The following is a 22,577-nucleotide window of genomic DNA, read 5'->3' as shown; positions in this document are numbered from 1 at the left end:
GTGAAAAAATTTTTTTAGAAAAAAATCTGCTTCGAAGAGGAAAAAGTAACTTTTATCGAACAATGTTATCCATCTAAAGATCTAAACTTTTAATTATATTTTTTTAAAATTTTCATGAATATGTAGAAAGATGTTTGTGCAAAACTTTTTTATTCTATTCCGAATACACTTATTCAAATCTGCTTTGAAAATAAAATTACTTGTTTCTCTCTAATCACAAAACCGTAATTTATCATTTTGTTATCTTTGCAAGCTAAAACACTAATTTTGATAATACTTAATCTTATTAGCTAACAATGCTTAATTGTAACAGCAAAGATTAAAATAAATACATTTAATTAATTGAAACAAACGATCAATTAATATTATACAATTAATGTATCCGGTCAGTTTTCGGAGCTCGGAAATAATAAACCGTATTATTTTAATATGGAGAGAGAGAGAGAGAGAGAGAGAGAGAGAGAGAGAGAGAGAGAGAGAGAGGCCTGGAACGGCTAAGCCGGGGTCATATCAAAAATGCAATTTGCCGCGACTAGACGTCAATTAGCTTTTCTCGCAGGAAATCTCGTTAACAATCCTCTGCGCTACATGGCCCAATATGATTAATGCGGTCGACTCGTTAAGCAGGCTTGGTTAGTTGGCCATATTCGTACAGTCTATACTCGTTAGTCTCAGTCTTTATCCTTTTGTATCTTAGCCCAAAAACAAATATGTATTAGACTAGTTTCACAGTGTTCGATTTCATCTACACTAACTCAATCGAATTCGCAGTACTTGAAAGAAATATTAAAAAGAAATATCACTAATTAATTTTCACTTAAATATTCTATTTTCTCGACTTTGTATCTACTACTATTTATAATTAAATTTTAAATTAAATTTCTATTAAATTAAAAGCGGACGTGCTCAGTACCATAAATGCTTGCAAAGAAAACCAGCTTAGAAAACTATAACTCAGATGGAATTGTGCATTTTATGTAGAACTGCACTAACGTATTCCATACACCACCTGCTCGAAAAAAACGAGAATGTCTAAATTTAGAGCCAATACGTACTCTTCAATAATAATGTTATGATTAAGGAAAAAGTTCAATCCCTTTATACATTATGCTACCATTTGACATATTTAATGCATGACGGAGTTAACCCATATCGTCTCCTTTCGCGTCATCGCTAAGATTACTATTCCGTATTCTGCGATGGCTATTTGCCAACTCTCAAATCCAACCTGGCCGCAATAATAGAGCACAGCGACGCGATTGACCTCGTGACCCGACACGTGCATCCGCATCGCTCCAGCGACTAAATTCCTTGCGATCAAGCAGTCATAAAAAAATGTCGAAGAAAACGTTCCGAGAGCAAAGGACATTAATAACTCATTAATAACTAAGGAGAAAGCCTGCTATTAATTGGACTAATTATATAGGCCAACGTTTTTCGTAGAAGTAAGAGAATAATACAGCGAACTTGCACTTACGTTGGTTGTTAGTTTAGCCTCAAACGCGCGAGTGATTTTTTGGATAGAAATTACGGTATATTCTTGAGAAATTGGAAGTTTAAATATTTATATCTGCCGGCCAAACAGGTACGTACCACGAACTTTATCGATAAAAGTTAGAATCATGAGCGAAAGATGAGAATCGTGATTTTCGTGGTTGTCTTATCGGCCGGATTTACAGGCGCTCAATTGCGCAAAGATAAATTCATTCAACGCAAGTTCAACGCTGTTTTCGCGAAAATTAAGAAGGTTTTATTTGACTCTTAATCCTTCGTCAACGAAAGTATTTAACGAATTTTTCGCAGTTATGGATATTTTATCAATCGCTGCATGATCAATTGATCATCTTTTTCCATGAAATTGTGTGAGAGATAATATTAAATTTTTAACGATCAAATAAAAATTTTAAGATAAAGATGTATCAGATGTATAACCTTTACAAAAAATGATTAGAATTAAAAATTTATACTTTCCGCATTAAAATGAATGTTATACACGTATTAAAACGAATGTTACATACGTATAAAAATTCAATAAGATCAATTAACAATTTAATTCAGTTCAATAAGATTGATACAGCAATTTTATAGTTTAAATAAAAATTTTCTCATTTTATCTTTACTTTTTTTATAAACATCTATTTTTTATAGGAACAATTTTTGACCCTGTAGATTCTAAATTGTGAAACTTTCTGTATTACTTTCAAATGCAATACAGAAGTATCTATAATTTTTTCATAAATTTCCATCTTTTGTTAAAAAATACGTGTAATACTTCCTTAATGAGAAAAAAATCCACAACACAATATATTAGGCACGTCCAAGTATGGCCCTCTTCACTTATTTGCCAATATTTCACAATTCATTTTCACTTAATATTTAGAAATTAATCATAAAAATTGTTATCTTGAATATCGAACTTAATATACATATGTAGGTACTTATAACTCTCGGATGGTCCATTTTTAGAATTAGCCTACATTAGAGCAAAGTGATCCGCGATGAATTCCTTCTATCTAATTTTGCAGACTCAAATCGAGTTGAGACCAACGTTAAAAGAACTTCAAGAATAAGATCAACGTCCTGCTTATTCTCAGTGCAAAGAGCATCCATAAAAGTCGGTTGCGGCCGGCTCCTAGGAGTGAAAAAAATCTCGTTTGCGCGACTTAAAACGCGACGGTGCACGGCGCAAAATGAGTTGCAGTGCTGAAAGTGCACTGTCAAGATAAATGAATCGTAAAAAAAGATGTTTACCGCGACAGCGCATACCGCGTTCGTTTATTATTCGTCGCCCCCGAAGAGCCGCGTATAAGGTCGCGAAATAAAGATAAATGTAAATTGAAAAAATGCGGAGCTCTTCTTCAAACTAAAGTACGTTATTTTTCTACCTTCTCCCTTCTCTTTAATTTTCGTCGTTGCGTAATATCACGTTGAATATTGCAAGAGATATTGCACAAGCAAACATATCAAATGTATCATCTATTATTTATTTCAGAGACGGAGAGATTTTTCAACATTGCTGCTTAAATAAAAATTTTATGTAATGTCACGAAAGCAAAGTTTAAATACTTAAAAATATTTATCGTACTTTATATGAATAGTAAAAAAGGCATCATTAGTAGTTAAATATGAAATACCATAAAAATGAGATGTTTTCTAATGAATTAAATATTTAAATAACCGTACTAGCTTAATGTGTCAAAATACTGCAGACAATATCGCGTGAAGTAAAAAATAAATAAATATTACTCTCCCACCCTTATCACTTGCACAGTGAATCTTTCTTGAATTTATTGTGTGTGTGTGTTAAGAAGTTATATTTCTACAGCGCTAATATATCCATGTCAGGAAGTCTGTTTGCTGCATAATATGAAAATTGTGGCACGCAATAATAGGAATAATTTGAGAATATTTCCATTTATAAAACGCCTTTAATAAAGGTATATTTATAGCTTAACCATAATGCAGTTTTCCTGTAATATATGATGTAACGTTTTTAATTAGATAATGCACAGTAATACTGTTCTTTTTTCTATTTCTTATTTTTCATCTACATTATGCGTTAATTTAATTATTAATTTGCTAAACTGCAATGTATAATCATAAAAGTCAAAAATCTTTTTTCCATACAATAAATTTTTTAAATCATGCGTAGCAAATATAACTGAAATAGAAATATAATTAAAATGGAATATTTTTCTATTCAATGCTCAATGTAAACATTTTTTACTTATACTGTACAGTTGCCAATTCAAAGTTATAATTTTATTATTCATAATCCCCCTTAAGAATTTCATTAGGAAAAAGCTTTCTGTATCATTTTTCAAATGTTTTTATTAGTATCTTTTAATATCTAACAAAAGTATTAAATTATATCATTTGTTATAACATTATGGTCTAATACCTGTTACAGAGTTTACGCAATATGGCGAATACAACAGATGCCTGTGAAACTCGCGATCCGTGTCAGCACGGTGGCATTTGCATTTCTACAGACAGTGGACCGATCTGTGAGTGTCGCACCGGCGATTATGAAGGCGCATATTGTGAGAAAGGTTAGTAAATCTAAACTTTTAATAATCTGAATTTTGTAACTAATTTAATAAAAAAATTGCTTTGTATTACCAATTAATTATATTTTGTTAAATATTTATATTATATTTTGCTGAAAGGACTTTGATGTTATGTTTGAACTTTTTCAATTTTTTAAAATATGATATTAATATATATAGAGTAACACACACAAAAAAGTTTGTGTGACACAGTTTTGTACGTTTGTCAAATTATTACACAGCTGATGTTATTTGTCGTTTTTTATGTCAAAATACTATAGTAACGTATATTTAAAAACAAATTCTGAAGTGTTAATATTACATCATTACCAAAAAGACTGCATCAAGAAATTTTCATTTGGTAAACTCAAGATCTTTATTTGGCTGGGAGAATTTATGACGGCTATTTTAATTATTACGTTTTTCGCATTTTTAATAAGATATCACTAATATATAATAGAATACCAGTTTGTTTTTTTGCAAATATACATTAATGATTCGATAAACACAAAACTTTATGGCCAAACATTCTGTAAATTGCCATGTTTCTATTTACGATTAACTTACATTTAAATATAATTAATTTAAAAATACTATGACATTAAGAGTAAATATGGATTAAATTATCTATTATCTTTTCTTACTCGTTTGCGAGTCAAACTTTTTATGATTAAAGAAGCAAACTTAAAAATGTTTGAACAAGGAAAAAAGAAATGAATTTTTCTTATGCCGTTCTAAGGATAATGAGAATAAAACAAAATCGCTAATAAAAATATGAAACAGAAACAAGAACATTTTCACGATTTGTATGTGTGCATTGCGTATATTTAACTGAATAGAGATATACAATCCGCATTCGTTCCAAGCTATTTAATACGTGTACACAGTTTTAACCAAAGATATATACTTACAAAACCTAATAAATAAATCGTGATGAATTGAACAAGCAACTATTTATAGATTAAAAGATTTAGAATATTATTCAAGACGCTTTATTAGTAAAATAAATTTAAAATACACACCTTCGTAATTATAATTTATAAACAATGAGAGTTTAATTATTTCTAACAATTTTAAATTGTCGGAATGCACTACAATTTATTAAAGATGCTTCACATTTTTCGCCAAGACTGCAATTTTATTTTATCTTTGATATTTATCCATACAAATTGATTTTGTGTGATTTTGATATTACTTTCAAGCAATTTGCATTTCATTAATTTATAACCTATCCGTAACACTTTTTCAACTTTTGTCCTTCGATTTTTTTTGTGACCGATAATTTATTAATAGATCGCGTTCCATTCAATTAAATATCAATCGCTCACTCAAGGTTCGAAAAACGGAGGATGTTTTCAAATATTTATCATTTCTCTACATTTGACATTCTCGTAGTTTTACAGTCACATAGTAAACGTATCACGCGGTTGCTTTGGGTGTTGCCGTTTTTAACCTCTTTCTCATATTCCGCTCGATCGATCGTTACCTTTAATGATAAAACGCCTGAACGCAACTATACGTTGGGTGTGCATTTCTCGTTAACTTCTACGCGTATATTCGCGAGGGAACGCGCGTCGCCTAATGAGGCGTAATTGTCGACAGCTGCAGAAGCGAGATGGTGTTCCAGAATGATTTTTCCTTCTCGTAAGCCATTGGCAATTAGAGAAACCGAGCAAAGTCGGGGTCGTTTCAAGACGTTTCACCGATAATTACAATCAGACTTCTTCCCCGTTAATGAGGTGCGCGCACAAGGAGTCGTTATATATAGCGGAGGAGATTTGAATCGCGAATGTGAGCGGCGAAATAGGTACGCAAAAATTAATGCATTTGTTCTTGTCATTCGATATGAAAGCTAAAAGAAAGCTCAATCATTATAAAAGAAGAATTTGGGATCGATATTCATTACGGATTTTTAAGCGTTCGCACTGTAGAAACGTATTAAAATTCGGATCGAAATTTGAATCGGAAGGATTCATTTCGGGCTAGATTCTCATAATATTTTTGCAATGAATTATAATTCTGTGTTTTATATTACAACAAATATTAATTTTAATCTGTGTTATAAATATTATAACTGACTTCTCAAACCTTTCCATACTTTCTAATATTATCAAACATTATTTACAATAAAAAAAGAAATGTACTGTTATTGTAATTTACAAAATGCGTCCTCGGGATTTTTCTTCTTACAAAATTCAGAAAACTGTGCACTCGATAGATTTAATAGCGAAAAGCGAGATTACATTTTCCGTAGATATGTTAAGTAACATACCGCGCGGATCTACTTTATTTACTTTGAATAGGTATAAGTGAGTGGGGTATCTGAGCACCCCAGGCATAGTTTTTCTTAAATATTTCATATTTTTAGATTGATAACAGAACTCATGGATTTAGTATCTTTCTATTAATAATTACTTGACAGATTAAAATGGTAGTGGCTCATAGATACTGAAATAGTAAACAATAATAGAGCGTTAAACATACCGGGAGTGCTTTGAACAGGCTTCATCTACCCACTTGTGTTTTCTTTTTATACTTTATCTTTTTTTGAGTTTTTATATAGTCAGGGGTTTTTCTCTGTTGTAGTCCAGGGTTGTCTTGTTTATATTACTTTTCTTGTCTTAGTTACATTATTATTACATGTCTATATTTTATTAGAATATAATTAATGTAAATTTAAATATAAAATGTAAATAATCTTATTTTTCTTTTATTTTTGTTATATTTCAATTCTATAAAACAAAATTTAATTTTGCTTTTTTAATGCAAACATTGACTGTTTTACATATTTTTACATATTAAAATATTCATTTCTTGTAAAAAAAATTAACAATTTTTGTATCTTTTATTTCGTTATTTATCCTATCTTAAACTCAATATTTTTTAATAACAATTTTGTACGATTTATGTTTTGAGGTATTATTTAGTATTAGAATATTTGTATTTTAGGTTTGAGTTACGTTTTTTAATAATAAATGGTGTTAGGAAATAAAATGGGAAAATCGATAACTAAAAACACCGTTGTGTTAAAAAAAAATTAAAAAGTCCGGAAGTGTTAAAGTTCATTATTTTTATATTTCTCTATCTCATTAAAGTCTAACTAAAGTAAATTTAACTAAAATACAATATTTTAGTAAAAAATATAATTAGAAAAATAAAAACTTTTTGTGTGTAGGGTATTTTAGCACCCCACCTACCTTATACTTGTGTTTCAAAAACCCACTTACCTACTCAAAGGTTAATTGCGATTTACTTTCTGCGATAAAATTTTGTACTTTCTCGAGTTTTCGTGGTTCACAAAACGGTATTTTCAACTATGCAGTGGTAATTTTACTACAAGCAGATTTTCCATTATACTGCGCGTGACAGATGTAGGGTATGATATACGGTTTTAAGATATGTATATTTATGATGTAAGTTACTGTAAATCGTGTTAGCGGTAAATTCATGTGGTCTCGCATAACAAATAAATATGCAAATTATCGTTCATAAAAAAAAATTAATTAATTATATATTCTAACTTTATCAGATATTATTATTCTTTCTAATAATAAAAGAAAGTCTAAAAGTACATTATAAAACTGTTCTTAAATAATATTCAAATTATTCGATTTCTTCCTTGCATTACTCTTGATGCAATAAGTAAACATACTAAATAAAAATTAGTTATGCAGTTCACGATACTGAGTGGAGAGTTTACTAGAAAAAGAGTCACTTCATACCGCGAATAAACAATCTTCCTTTATCAAAAATTGCAGCGTGGAATGTTTATTCAAAGCTTTACTTCACTGATAATTGCGAATCTTTGCGAACTCACGGCCCGAGTCTTTTGTCGCTACTGAGACATCGTCCAGAAGAACGCGAAACTTCAAAGACGACTCTTCGCAAAAGGAACCAGGACAATTTCATTTTAATTCTTCTCTTAACAGCTTTTTGCAGGCGCGATTGTCCTTGTCGTGTCTGACAGGCACAGTCGTTATACGCGATATAATGTAATTTCCAGCCTTAATGACCATGTTGAAACGAATAGAGGAAAAAGGAAGAAGGAAATGGGAGGGGTGCAGAAAGGGATGAGAGTGTTACAGACGCGCAAGATAAAATAGCGAAGCTAGAAATGAGGGTTGGAGCACAAAGAAAAAGGAAGTTCAGAATTTATTAGGGTAAAAATAATCAGTCTACCGGGATTTCTTAACAAATATCGCAGAAAATTGAATACTACCACTACTGAGAAAAAGGAAAGAATATATGTGTATATAAGAAAGGAGAAGAAAAGAGATTCGATGGTTGATACATTGCACTGTATTGCATAGCAAGCCTATAATTAATATTTCTTAAAATAAGTCGTAATACTGAATAGTATTTGAAATTATGACTGTTTAAATTTTCCTTAGAAAATAAAAATATAAAATGAAAACTCAAGAGACTAATCCTTGAGTGAATATACGAGTAAAATAAAGTACGATAAACCCCACTCGTTTCGCATTATCTATTTCAAACTGGATAATCAAGAGTTTATGTTCATGGCAAATCGTTATCTGGACAAAGTGATTCAACTTTACACGGCATTTCGCACGAAGAAACTTCGTTGTTTAACACTCGATATTCGCGCAGCGTGGAGCTACCGCTAGGAAGGCAATTTTATAACAATTGCAATCGTGTGAAAGTTTTTCAGCGTTTAAATTACCGAGCGGTGCTCCTCCCATTGGTTTCTTTCCTTTTTTTTTAAAAAATGCATAAGGATCTTTTCGCGAACGATCAACGCATGGTTCAGTTCTTTACTTTCGTTCTTTCTTTCTTTCTGTTCTCACATAGAGGCATGGAGCACGGTGCTGCCCACGGCGGGTGCTGGCGATTACTGGGCTTGGGATTACAGTGAGTCTCGCTAATTACAAAACCAAAGCATCCACAATAACGTGGTGCAGTGGTGGTAGAGATATGAGTACGAGTAATCAGTAGATCGTAGCTCTAGTTAAAATAAATGTTTCTATATATAGACCCCTTGGATACAACCGAATAGATTCTTTTTCTCACTGCGAAATTGAATGCAAAGACTTAAGTAGCACAACACACAATTTGCAGATGAAAAATATAACCAATAATAATATTATTAACGAGTTTAAGTATTTAATTATATGTTTTTATTATGTATAAGTACATTCGCGAAATACGAATGAAATTGTTTTAATAAGTTAACAAATTAAATTACTTTTATATCATTATGGCAACAATCGTTTATTTATTATTTATCCACCGATATTTAGAACTAATTTAGGTGTGTATTTTATTGCTCCACTTTGAGTTTGTATCGTTTTAGTGAAATTAGTCTCCTTATGTAGTTTCCGTTAGTGCAATACAAAAACAGAAGATCCTTTAATAATATTAAGTAAAATTTCTATTGTTATAATGAATGTAATCGTTAAACTTTACATTCTTCTCATTTGTCAAGATCAAAGCCATTGGAGGTTGTAGCCTCTTATTTTCATTTTTACCTAAAAATGAATTCTTAGTGCAAAAATAAGAGGAATAATCTCCAATGGCCCCTTGATTTTGACAAATGTTGTCCAGGCAATCCAGGACATGATCTTGAACAACATTCAAGAGGTTTTAGCAGTTGATCGGACATCTTGCGTAATGCTAATGCCGGCGGTACCGTAACTTTCAATCCTCATAACTCGAAAAGTACTCAGTAAAAAATAACTTTATTATAGTGTTTTGGAAAGCTCTCGATCGGCTATTAGATTCTGGAATCAAAAATAGGGTGTTTCTACTTTAAAAAATCGATGCGACCTTGACCTGACCTTGGCGACGCCACCTAAAGTCTAACTGATAAGATCAGTAAATAGATCTTTTTGAACCCTACAACTTTTATTTGAACAATTTTTCTCAATAATGCCGTGTTTCCAAGATAAAAATTTGTAACGCTTTATTTTGAATACCCGATATATATGCATAATATATATAATACTTTTTTTACAATACCTTTTTAAACGTAATAATATAACATATTATGTATTTTATAATATACATAATATGTTATATTATATTTAAAAAAATATTGTAATTATTTTAATATTATAAATGGCATAAAAGATAGGATATTATATATATTATATATATATACATATATAGTTATAACATAGATCTATTGCCATAAATGGATGGACTAGGGCAGATTAGCATTAACATTTAATCCTGGAACATTTACAACTATCAATCTATTGTGCATGCAAGAATGCATACATTTAACGTTCATGAAGCTTATTATTATCGATACATCTTTTGATTAGTTTAATCAGTTTGTTACTCGTTGGAAATAATTAATCAAAGTTTTGAATTTATTTGGATTAATAAATTATTACTTAGGCAAATAGAAGAATAAGAAAAATAAATTAATTAAAATAATGACAAAATATACTGATATTTCTTAAAAATAAAAATTCTATTTAAGTATTCTTAATTCGTATGCTATTCATATCTGGTCGACGATGAAAATCAAAAGATGATATTTATGAATCTTTTTGTAATTATTTATATCAAATAAATATATAAATTATTCATTGTATATATATTATTCATTGTATATATATCACAAAATATTGTAATTTTAATTTAAAATTGATAAGAAGTTTAATTTAACTTAATTTTTAATTATGTTTTTTCATTTCTCTCTCTCTTTCCTATCCAAAATATCTGTTTAACAGAATTTGATGTCTGCATTTGGTTTCCTTTTCCAGACTTAAGTATTAAATAAAATATTAGATAATAAAGAAATATATTCAAAGAGATCTTCATATATACATCCTAAACATATATATATCCTGAATCTCTCTCTCTCTCTCTCTCTCTCTCTCTGATAAAAGTACAAAATATTTTGTAGTTATCTTACATATTCCAATTAATTTATTCATTTAGAAAATGGTTAATAATTATTAAGTATTTATTATTAAAATGTGCCAATTTTATGCTGATTTTCCATAGATTATCCATTTTTAAATAATTTTTATACGTATATCAAGTATCACTCGATTCAAAATAAAATGATATGAGATTCAAATTAAAATTTCATTGCAGAAGAGATTTTCATATAAATTACATTAAAGTTAATTAATTACATTTCAAATATATTAAAATATTAAAATAATAATAGAAAAATTTTTAATGTATTATATTAAAATTAATTTTCTGAAATAATGTATTAACAATATAATAACTGATATTTATGATCATGATATTAAAATTCATAAAGATATGTGTAAAGAACATTGAAAATTCATACTGATAGTAATATTAGTTGCTAAAGGGTCATTATTTGTTTCTCATTATTAACTACTAATGGTGTCATCAACGATATTTGGTATTATACCGTATTTTGGACATAGACGACAAATATTCGTCCAAACTTTCTTCTAATTATGAACCTGCATGAAATTATCATTTTTGTCATGTTGTCATATAGCTGCAAATAATTTATTTAATATTAATTTATTTAATATTAATGTTATTTTTTTATTGAATTAGGAATTTTCTTTATTTGAAGTATAAAATCGTATAAATAATACGTAATAATACGTAAATTCAAAAGGGTGAGACAACGGGTAGAGTGTGAAGTTTAACGATTACATTCATTACAACAGAAATCTTACTTAATATTATTAAAGGATCTTCTGTTTTTGTAATACACTAATGGAAACTACATAGGGGGATTAATTTCACTTCAATGATTTCTGTACAAACTCAAAGTGGAACAATAAAATACGCACCTAAATTAGTTCTAAATATCGGTGGATAAATATCTAATAACTAAACGATTGTTGCCATAATGACATAAAAGTAATTTAACTTGTTAACTTATTAAAACAATTTCATTCGTATTTCGAATGTACTCATACATAATAAAAACATATAATTAAATATTTAAACTCATTAATAGTATTATTATTGGTGTTGGTTATATTTCCTAACACCATTTATTATTAAAAAAAAACGTAATTAAATTTAAAAAAGGATTAAAATACAAATATTTTAATATTAAACAGTATCTCAAAACAGAAATCATACAAAATTGTCATTAAAAAATATTGAGTTCAAGATAGGATAAATAGCGAAATAAAAGATACAAAAATTGTTGATTTTTTTTACAAGAAATGAATATTTTAACATGTAAAAATATGTAAAACGGTCAATTTTTGAATTAAAAAAACCTAAAATTAAATTTTGTTTTATAGAATTGAAATATAACAAAAATAAAAGAAAAATAAGATTATTTACATTTTATATTTAAATTTACATTAGTTAAATTCTAATAAAATAGAGACATGTAAAAATTATATAAATAAGACAAGAAAAGTAATATAAATGAGATAACACTCGACCACAGCAGAGAAAAACCTCTGACTATATAAAAAAAAGATAAAGTATAAAAAGAAAACATAAGTAGGTAGGTGAGGTGTTCACAGCATCCCCTCCCCCCCCCGCCCAACATGTTCGACGCTCTATTATTGTTTCTGCTTCGATGAGTCACTACCACTTTAATTTATCAAGTAATCATTAATAGGAGGATACGAAATGGATGAGCTCTGTTGTCAATCTAAAGATATGAAATATTTAACAAAAACTATGCTTGGGGTGCTCAGATACCCTACCTATCTACTCGAAGATTAAAATAGTTCAAAAACTTACAGATTTGATGCGCAACAGCGGAGTTGTTGAACACAAACGTTGACCTGTAAATTACAAACACATTCAGATTACAACAGTATTTCAAAAACTAAAATTAAACATTACTAACGCTTATAATTTTTGTTTTTTAAATAGATGTTTAGTATTATAAGTAAATTATAATATAAGTAGATACTTGATAATTAACTTTTATCAAAAAATGTATTTCCTTTGGATATAAAAAAAATGTGTATAAATATTTTTCTTACATTATCGAAAAGAATTTTTAATACTACAAGTAGGTTAATGATTCTATAACTTTCCTTGAAAAATTGTATATCTTTTCCTTGGAACATATAAAATTTCTATAAATATTTAATTAACTATTTTTTCCTTAATTTGTTCCAAAACAGCTGTTATGCACTCTCTAAATTCTTTGAAATTGATATCTCACTTTAAAGAGTGAAAATTGAGCTTCTTGAAAAAGTGACTCAATTTTCAATCTTTAAGAGTCAGATTTCACTCTCTCTCTCTCTCTCTCTCTCTCTCTCTCTCAGACTCAGAGTGACATTTTCATTCTAAAAGTTTTAGAGATCAATCACATAAAGTGTCATACAGAAAATGAGTCAGTAATCGTCGCGGAAACGAATCATCAATTTTACGAATAATATAATAAATAAACAAATGAATATTACTTACTGCAGGGTTGCTCCGCCGTCGCCAGATGCCCCCCAGGCCTCCTCGTCCTCTCAGATTTCCTCGTCGCATTGGGCACAACACTCGCGAAAACATCGTTAATTACTAAAAAATTAAAATTTATGGTCAACTATACTTAATTGCTTCACGTACACCAATTACAGAACGTGACGATCGTGCGACACCTTAGGTTTGTTTTCTGTAGCTGAGCTAGTGTACACTTTTGAAACTTAGTGAAATAGATACGTTTGGTATTTAACAAAAGCGAAAAAGAAAGTTCTGGCCTAATCTAGTGCAGAAATAAAAAACTCTTGTGTGACACTAACGTTAATCGCGCACGAAACACATTTAACACATTTAACACTTCCTCTCGACGGAGAAACGACGCGGAGTACACAAAAAAGCTGCGATTCACTCGAAATGATTTCTGCACGACGCGATAGCCTATCAACGTGTCGTTTTTTTCTTATTAGAAGCTGTAAGTTTATCAGTTATCGCGCGGCAAGATTTCTACGTTTCGTATGCAAAACTACAGGAGCCAAAACTTGTGGCGTTTCCCGTTTGTGTTCCGTGAACGATCGCAAGATAACCGACCTATGCGAATCGCGACGCCAACTTCAGACGCCTCGGCGACACTGCGTTTCGTTTCCACATCCAGCGAGAAATGATTTATCAAATTGATACCGAGTCGAATCAATACGACGTAATATCAATGATTTCGCCATCAATTAAATCAATTAAACGTCGATTCGACGTTTAATTGACGATCATTCGTCGGATAATTATCCCCGTTCCTTGCGAATTATTTTATGGACGCAGCATGCCGTTGCGCTTTAGCATCGAGATCATCGCATCGAGACTAATATGTAGATATGAGTAAATGCTAGTTAAAATGCTATAGGGGCAAATATCCGTGGAGTGCGACAGAAAGATGATTATCGACTGGTCGACGAATTGCAGTTGGACAAATCTCGCGGAATACGTCACGATACATCGTCCCGATAAATTAATATGCCGTATTTATGCCGCTCAATTAACAAATATTGAAATGCCAGGACTAATTCCGACAAATTACTCACCAATTAAACACGTTACGACGCCGCTCGACCCGATCGATCAGCGTCCGCGACGCCGCGCTACGTAAGTGATCGAGAAGTCTGAACATCGCCGACCTTGCTGGCAACGCAGCAATGTCACCCCATACTACGCGCAACCAATCAGAGGCGTCACGCGTTTTCCGTTACCGTTACGCGGAATTCAATTTCCATGAGCTTTCCATTTCGGCTGCGTTTGAAAATTCTTTACCCGAGTGTCTATCGACCGTATTCATATCGTCAGGCCTTAAATCTAAAGCTTCGTTCATCGTTAGATGCTCTGTAGTCAATAAAATAATTTGTAACATCTAAAGATAAATTTAAATAAACCTTAAATGTAAATTCTGACTATGAAACGGACCCTACGCTGAAAAAAATGCGTGTAATTTTACATGGAAATTACATGTCTGTGGCTGGAAAATTATCTAAATTACTTAAATACGATTGGAAATTTCCAATCGTATACCAATGGTATTTAGGTAATTTTCCAGTCATGGACATGTAATTTCCACGTAAAATTACATGCATTTTTTCAGTGTTTAAGTACATCACTCTACCTTTACTAGATGTAAAACATGATAAAATGACGCACTCAGACACTCGAGTGAAGTTTCCGAAAGCAGCTTTGGCGAAACAAATCTACACAAGTGACATTCTATCTTTAGATTTGTTCGCGTTGTTCGAAATTCTCTAAAATTTTTATACTCAAAACGAAATAAATATATGTGTATACCTCGCTATTTTATTTTGAGTTACAATAAGTAACTACAATAATTCGGCCACAAAGAACAGACCAATAATGCGCGCGCGATATACTTTGAACACATAAATCTCGCTAAAGTATGCGCTATTAAACAACCAACGTATTATGGCTTTCCGTTACTTAAACCTCTCGATTCGAGCAAATCGCGCATTAATCCATGCTCGTGGTCCGAAAGTATCGGGGGGAGGGGGCGAATTACGCTTATCGACGGGTAGCTCGGGAGTAAACTTGAACGTAGGCATTGAGGAGAAACAATAGCGAACGAAACAACTCGCGTTTCCGAGCACTTCGATTTCTCTACGACGAATAAATGCGCGTGAAATATCTGCTTGAACGAATAGCCGGCGCGAGCTTTAAGCACGAGGGTCGTTGAATTCGTCTGAACGCTTGTAACGCTTGTAGTGACTGTGACTGAATGATTGTAAGTCCGATAAGTCGCGAGGATTCGAGGAATGTGAAACGGTCGCAGTATTGTTTATGCCGTGCGAATAACAAGGCCGCCCCCCGATGACGTAAATAAATGACGCGTCGGGCCAACCGACTCCACATCGCTCCCTACGCGCCGCGTAGCAGAAATAGAGTAATTGAGAGTACAATTAGTTCATACTATCAAATATATCACGTGCGTCGAGCAACATGTTCTCCCGAGCTGTGTGTCGATGAACGGATTGTCTCGCACAGCGTCTTGTGAATTTTGAATCGTTAAAGCAATATAATATAAAGCCGGCATTTATATAATCCGTTATTTTATTACAAAATCGTCTTGATAAATAAATTTGTAAATACTTTTATGTAAATTTATATTCATGATTCACACATCTGATTCTGCTGTGTGCCGAATCTTTTTTCGCAATAAATTATTCGCAGATTAAAGATTTTTATTAACATCAGATTATTAATTGATATTATTAATAATTAATATTCTTATAAAAATGTTTATTTGCATCAAAAATTATTAAATTGCTTGTCAGCTCTGTGGTTTATATAATTTTAAGATTGTATTTAAGACAGTTTAGCTTAAATATGGAAATTGATTATAGGCTTGTTATTTTCAACAGAACTGCTTCTTGCAGTTTGATTTTTTCATTTCTTTTCAATGTGGAAAAAAAAGAGGAAACAATATTAAGTAAAAATCATTCATTTATATTGAAAAAGAGGAAAAATAAATCGTGTTAGAAATTCAGCTGAAAATAACGGATCTTATGAATATCGGTCTAAAACTTAATTAAAGCGAGCAACCGACCAATCACAGCCGAGAGTTTTAAATTACATTCTTACATTTTCGACAATATTCTCGATTGCAATTATCGCAATTCTAATTCAATTATTATTACTTCAATTAATATACGTATATATTTCTGTATGTAGCCATTTTGTCGATACATTCATAGTTTATCCAATCTCTTACATATTTTTGGACAATTCGGACAATTCTTCGCGTCCTGATTGGACGATGACTCGACTCGTATCGCGTGAAATTGCCGACGTTTCCGTATCTTTCAGTTCTCGACAAAATGTCGCACTTAGAAGTTGATTCTCGAACTGAGTGGCATTGCGACGCATCTAAAGTTCTTATTTTTAGAACGCATCTAATTAGTATTCCAGTATTCGTTAGCCATGCATAAATTCGACGTTGATAACATCGGCGTGATTCGTCAAAGCGTATATATTGCGAGGTATCTATCGCGCAAGCGATCAGTACTTCTATATTTTTTCCTATTGTATTTGTCATGGATATTTGTCTTTAATTCGCGCATTTATTCATATTTCTCTCATAATACGAGATCGAACGAGACAAACAATCATAGAACGATAATTGCAATCTGACAATGAGAGAGAAAAGTGTAGCTATATGGACGTGATGTGAGGGGAACAGAGGGGGGACCGCGGCGAGGCACGAAGTGAAGTTGGCCGCGCGATTTTCGAGTTTCCGTCATCATTAATTCGCTGCGTTCGCCCAACGTCGCAACTCATAAAGTCGTAGCTCCGCTTAATCGTAATCGCATCTCCTCTGCGTTATCCCGTTTCATCGTAGCCGATACAGTCGCTGCTTTTTTCGCATTATTCTTCCGTAACACAGCAAAGTGCGTGTCACGCGTGATTAACGTTGTACAAAGTGCCGCGCGATCGTAATTAGCCGCGTATTAACCTCATTCGCGAGTGAGTGCCGACGCCAAGAATCTGAGAGGAGGGGGACTGAGGAGGAGGCCAGGCAGGCATCGGGTAAGTGTTCTTCATTTGTTTCTTTTCATCTGATCGTTTATTCCTGCAATGAGGAAGATGAGTTCATTATCAGATAGCTATTTTATATTATTATGCAAAATAAAACGCATTTGAAGTATTTAATTAGAATTATAAATTTATAGTCTTTCAAGAAAATTCTCTACAGAATAAATAAAAAGAGAAAAGTACAAGAATAGAATAAAAACATATTTAATTAAATATTTTTTTATGTAATATTTAATATGTAATATATATTCAATATGAAATATTTAAGATGTTATTTTGCCACACGTTCAGTACGAAAAAGACTTATAAAGTTATTTAGGTTGTTTATATAAAAAAATCTAGAGTTCTGCAAAAATCAATGTATATTTATACCTATATTTTATATTTTATAAATATATTCTGTATCAATTACAAATGTTGTTTTATTGAAAAACATTTCTGTTTAAATATAATTTGTAGAGAATTTTTATTGCGTTTTTTTTTCGCTTGTGATATTACAATTTGAAATAATGAAGCTTTAATGAGGTATATTTATGACATTTTATTTCCTTGCAATTCTCAGATAAATAAAATTGTATTAGCGCGCAATTATTATTTACGAGTAAAAATTAATGATTGCTTGGTTATTACAAAATAAAATATTTATATTTACAATTAATGAATGTTCTTTGTGAATAAATTTACAAATATACATATTGAGCATTCGCAAGAAGGTATATTCACTAGCTGAAATATTGTCCCACAGATTACAAGATTTCATATGATTTCATCTGATCACAAATAATTTTTTTCACTACATATGTCATTTGGTAAAATATACGATTTTATTTAATATTATACAGTAATTTCTCATGATATGAATTTTATAATGATTCCGAGGATTCTGTCCCACGATTACATTAAGTGGTTACTCCCTCGGGCATTCGTCTTTTATTAGTCGGGAATATACTTTTTAACCAATATCGACGTAAAACGGAGAGTAGAAATTTATTGCGCTAGATCGTTAAATTCCCTCTGGTATAGTCTCGATCGCGATGTAAGCTCTCGGCACAGAAATCAACGGCGGAATCACGTAAATCACCAGGAACATTCCGTGAGTCGTATAGCGAAACATGCGGTAAACAACGGATAGGCGACGGTGTAAATCGAACGGCAGTTTGGGCGAGGCTAGGTCGGCCCTTCGTATCAATAGCAGTTCTGCGTCAACAGTGTTTAGTCGGTAATCCGCATACCTTGCAAAGTAACAATGCATTCCACTTGTCCGCTGGTTATACCCAGTGCAGAATTAGGCTCACGTACGACTCGGGTACTCGGGAGTCTGAAATGGTTTCACAATGACTCGCGATATCGCAGAATCGAGTCCACAACCGGAATCGAAAATTTGTTTGAGATTGAGGGGAGAGTTTTGCGAAAATTATTCTGATTTAATACGGAAAGAACGATTTTGATGAATATCTAAAAATTTAACTAGGCACAGATTTGAAAACAATTTTATTTAGATCATAGTAATTATGTAGAAAACTCAAGTATGATGAGCAATGCTGCAAAACATTTTTATATTTTAGCAACCAGCTTGAGCGTTCTACGTAATATCATTTTGATAGTCTAAAGTTATTTTCGGACTTATATTGAGCTAAATTTTTAGATACTTCAGTAAAACCGTTCTTTCCTCGTAAAGGAGTAAGTGAAAATTGCCCGCGGAACTAAAAAGTCGCGTTTGATAAATCTCCAAAGCGATTTCGCACTTCTTCTTTTAATAAAGAAACGTCTCTGTATCAGAGTTCTTTTATATAAATCGAAAGATATTATTTACAAACGAACGAGTGCACGGAAAGAATTTTACTGAAATTATTTAAAAATTAGATTCACATCTGAAAATTATTTTATTGGACCATCAAAATAATTATGTAGGACGCTCAAAATTCAAACTGGTTGCTAGAACACCAAAACTTTTTGCAGAGTTGCTGATCATACTTGAGATTGTTACGTAATTATTTTGATGGTCCAACAAAATTATTTTCAGATCTTTATCTAATTAAATTTTTAAGAAACTTGTCCCTTTCAAGTTTATCGAGGTATTTGCTTGCAAATAATATTTTTCAGCTTACGTAAAAGTAATTGCGCCGGATATACTCCGTTCATAAGTATTCTTCTCTTCTTGAATGCAACCGGCGTCACGTGGCGATGAGGAGCACCCTCGACCAACAGGGGTTAATAACACGGATTACGCTTCACCGCGCCCCTTGGCGATTCTCCACAACCGTAGTCGCCCACGATATCACCGACAAAGAGTTATCCGCGTCCGGTCGGAAAATCCATTTTCCAACGACGGCATCTCGTCCGAGACGAGCAAAAAGCCCATCAGGAAATTATAGTTGGATACGTTTGCATCGGTAAACGGGGGAGGGATGATAAGCGAGGAATGGAGGGTCTTCGACTATGTGGTCGGAGTTAAAGTTAAAGTTCTCTTCGCGGCTACACGCCGGGGGAAGGTAATATTCTCTCTGCGCCGGATTTATGCCGCGGCGGTCGCTCACCGTGGTAGAGGTAATTGCAACGCGCGAGAGATCGCGTTAGAAGGCAGTCCCGTCCTCGTGGATTATGAACGGCCGTTTTGTCGCGTTGTTAGCAGATATCCGACGCAACTACGAGGCAAGAGACGCTAATTAAGTTTTTCGTGCGCAGCTTCGTGCGCCACATCTCCACGCCCATGGAGATCCCGGAGGAACGATCCTTCTGTCCAACGTGACACGAAGAGGCTTCCTTTTTAAGTTCTGCCTGACGTATTTCTTATCTCGAGATTCTCATGAAATACATCACGCAATCACGCACGATAAAATGCTTTATTCGTATGTTCTCATTCGTTTTTTCTTCTGAAATTCATTTCAGTAAAAATCCCTTATTTTTTTTAATTACTTGAGAACCGTAGGTTTTCTAAATATCTTTTGAAAGAAAAATTTATTTCGTGTTAAAAAATTAATGAGATTTAGAAACAATACCACACCGTTCGCAAAATCGACACTATGGTATTAAAGTACCGCAACCGTTTAAGATCCTTCGAGTTGTCAGGACGACGAAGTGACGACGGGGAAAATAAGGTGAGAAGGGACTTGGAGCAATTACTCGTACGTTCCGGTTGCGAAGAATTATGGTCTCCAGTGCGGCAAACTCGCGACGAACTTTACCCGATCCTTAATTCCTTAACGCCTTCGCCACGCTAAAACTGTGTAAGGGCGATATATAATTCATTAATGCACTCGTCGTCTACCATTCTGTTAATTATTAATGAGCACCAAAGTTGGAAAACAAATTTTATAAGTTTGAATTACATTAGTTCGTGTTGTAACGGTAGTTTGATGAAAATTAAAAGAACTTTCATGAAATGTATGCTATAGAGTAATAAGATATAGATAAATCGAGTAACTAGTCCTCCGTCAAGTTGAACTTTGAAAGCACAATTGATATTTGTAAATTGTCAGATAAATTTAAATGTATTTTATTTATTTTTCACAAGTATGCAAGAATTTTTTTATTTTTATACAATTTAGAACAATATAAAAATTTGCATTGAAGCTCAAAGACTCAGATTGCTAATAATAGAAGAAGCAAAATTTTACATAACCGATGGAAGACTAATTAAGTCAAAATGAATAAGTATTATACAAGAAAATATTGTGAACGTATCGTAAGATAATATATTTCACAAATAGAACTGAATACAATTACGTAAAGTATACAAAGAGTAGTTGTTTCACAGAACACATATTTGTTAAATATGTAACCAAATGAATAGTAATTATCGCTGAAAACATATTTTTTTATTTAAAAATAACACAAAAATATTAATGATTAAACATTGAGACGATAATAGCTTTTTAGTTAAAAAGGAGAGACTTTCTGGTACAATCAAATTTTGGAAAACAACTCTAAACAAATAATAAAATCTCATTCTCTATTAAATTTTAAATAGATTTTATTCTTAAAGATTAATAATTTGAGGATTGAATATAGAGATATTTAATTAAATCGAAAGCTCATTTTAAATTCAAATAATCCTTTCTTCAGCAGAAAAAAATTTAACTTATTAAGTCAAAGAATTCAAATGAAAGATGGTTCGTCCAGCATGTCTGAAACACGCTTTATATTAAAATATAAACGAAGCTCCGTTTATCAGCTTAATTTGTGATGAGCATTTCTTTCGCTAGAAAAGATTTCTCCATCTTTTTTCAAGCAAACGAGAGTTTTAGCTTATTGTTAGACCAGACTTTTTTATTACATTTGGTGGCTTAGGCCACTTTGCGCTTGTCCTGTCGCATGAACTGGGTCACAGAATGGAGGCGTTTGAGGTGAGAAAAACGGTTTTATTAAATTTTGGGGCTTAGGCCAGTTTTACACGTACAGTCTGACGATTGCAATTTTCCGCTGCAACGATACAAAGAGATGCTGCGAAGAGGGTCGTTCGGCTCTCACTTCTGGCTATAAACGAGCTGCTTGCAATAACTGCCGCGCGATAAGTAATCCATATTTATGGAACGGGCGATCGTCCAACGAGAAAACTCCGGCATTCAGTGATACGAGGCACGTAGTAAGCAAAATTATTAAAGAGTAGCGATAATTAACGGCCGTACATGTATCTGACCGAATTTTCAGCATTGTATTACTCGTGCATGCACATTGCAATGTACGATACGAGTATAGTATTACACGTATCAAGTGGCAGACTATACAGAATATTCGATAATTTATTTGCATTCAATAAATAGAATCATAATCCTTATCGATTATTGAAATAATTTTCCTCCAATAAAAGCGTTAACACAAAGTAACCTTAATAAATAAAATTACAAATTATTATACACTTATTAGTACTTTTAAATTTTTCAAAAGTTGCAAAGAATCACACAAGAATTAATAGACATTGATATTAAATAAAGGGTATCACAATTCTTATTATGCATTAACAATCTGTATGTATGTAACTAATGAAAATCATTTTGAAATAATAAGTTCATTGATTTATATAAAACGTAATACTAGATAGCTCAATTACATCAATATTGTCTGAAATTTTATATATATATATATATA

General features: G+C 32.0%; 1 protein-coding gene across 1 annotated transcript in view; it reads left to right on the top strand.

Moving 5' to 3' along the window:
* Positions 1–3,918: 3,918 nt before the first annotated feature.
* LOC108730585 (neurexin-3) overlaps positions 3,919–22,577 on the top strand; it is a 132,837-nt gene continuing 114,178 nt past the window's right edge. Inside the window, exon 1 of the mRNA XM_018460361.1 lies at positions 3,919–4,052. Within this exon, the coding sequence (XP_018315863.1) occupies positions 3,923–4,052 (130 nt within the window). The 5' untranslated portion in view covers positions 3,919–3,922. The remainder of the gene's footprint in view (positions 4,053–22,577) is intronic.

This window comes from Mycetomoellerius zeteki, unplaced genomic scaffold (assembly GCF_001594055.1).
Source record: "Mycetomoellerius zeteki isolate Tzet28-1 unplaced genomic scaffold, Tzet1.0 scaffold94, whole genome shotgun sequence".
Taxonomy (NCBI): domain Eukaryota; kingdom Metazoa; phylum Arthropoda; class Insecta; order Hymenoptera; family Formicidae; genus Mycetomoellerius; species Mycetomoellerius zeteki.
This window is presented reverse-complemented; position numbering and strand designations above follow the sequence as displayed.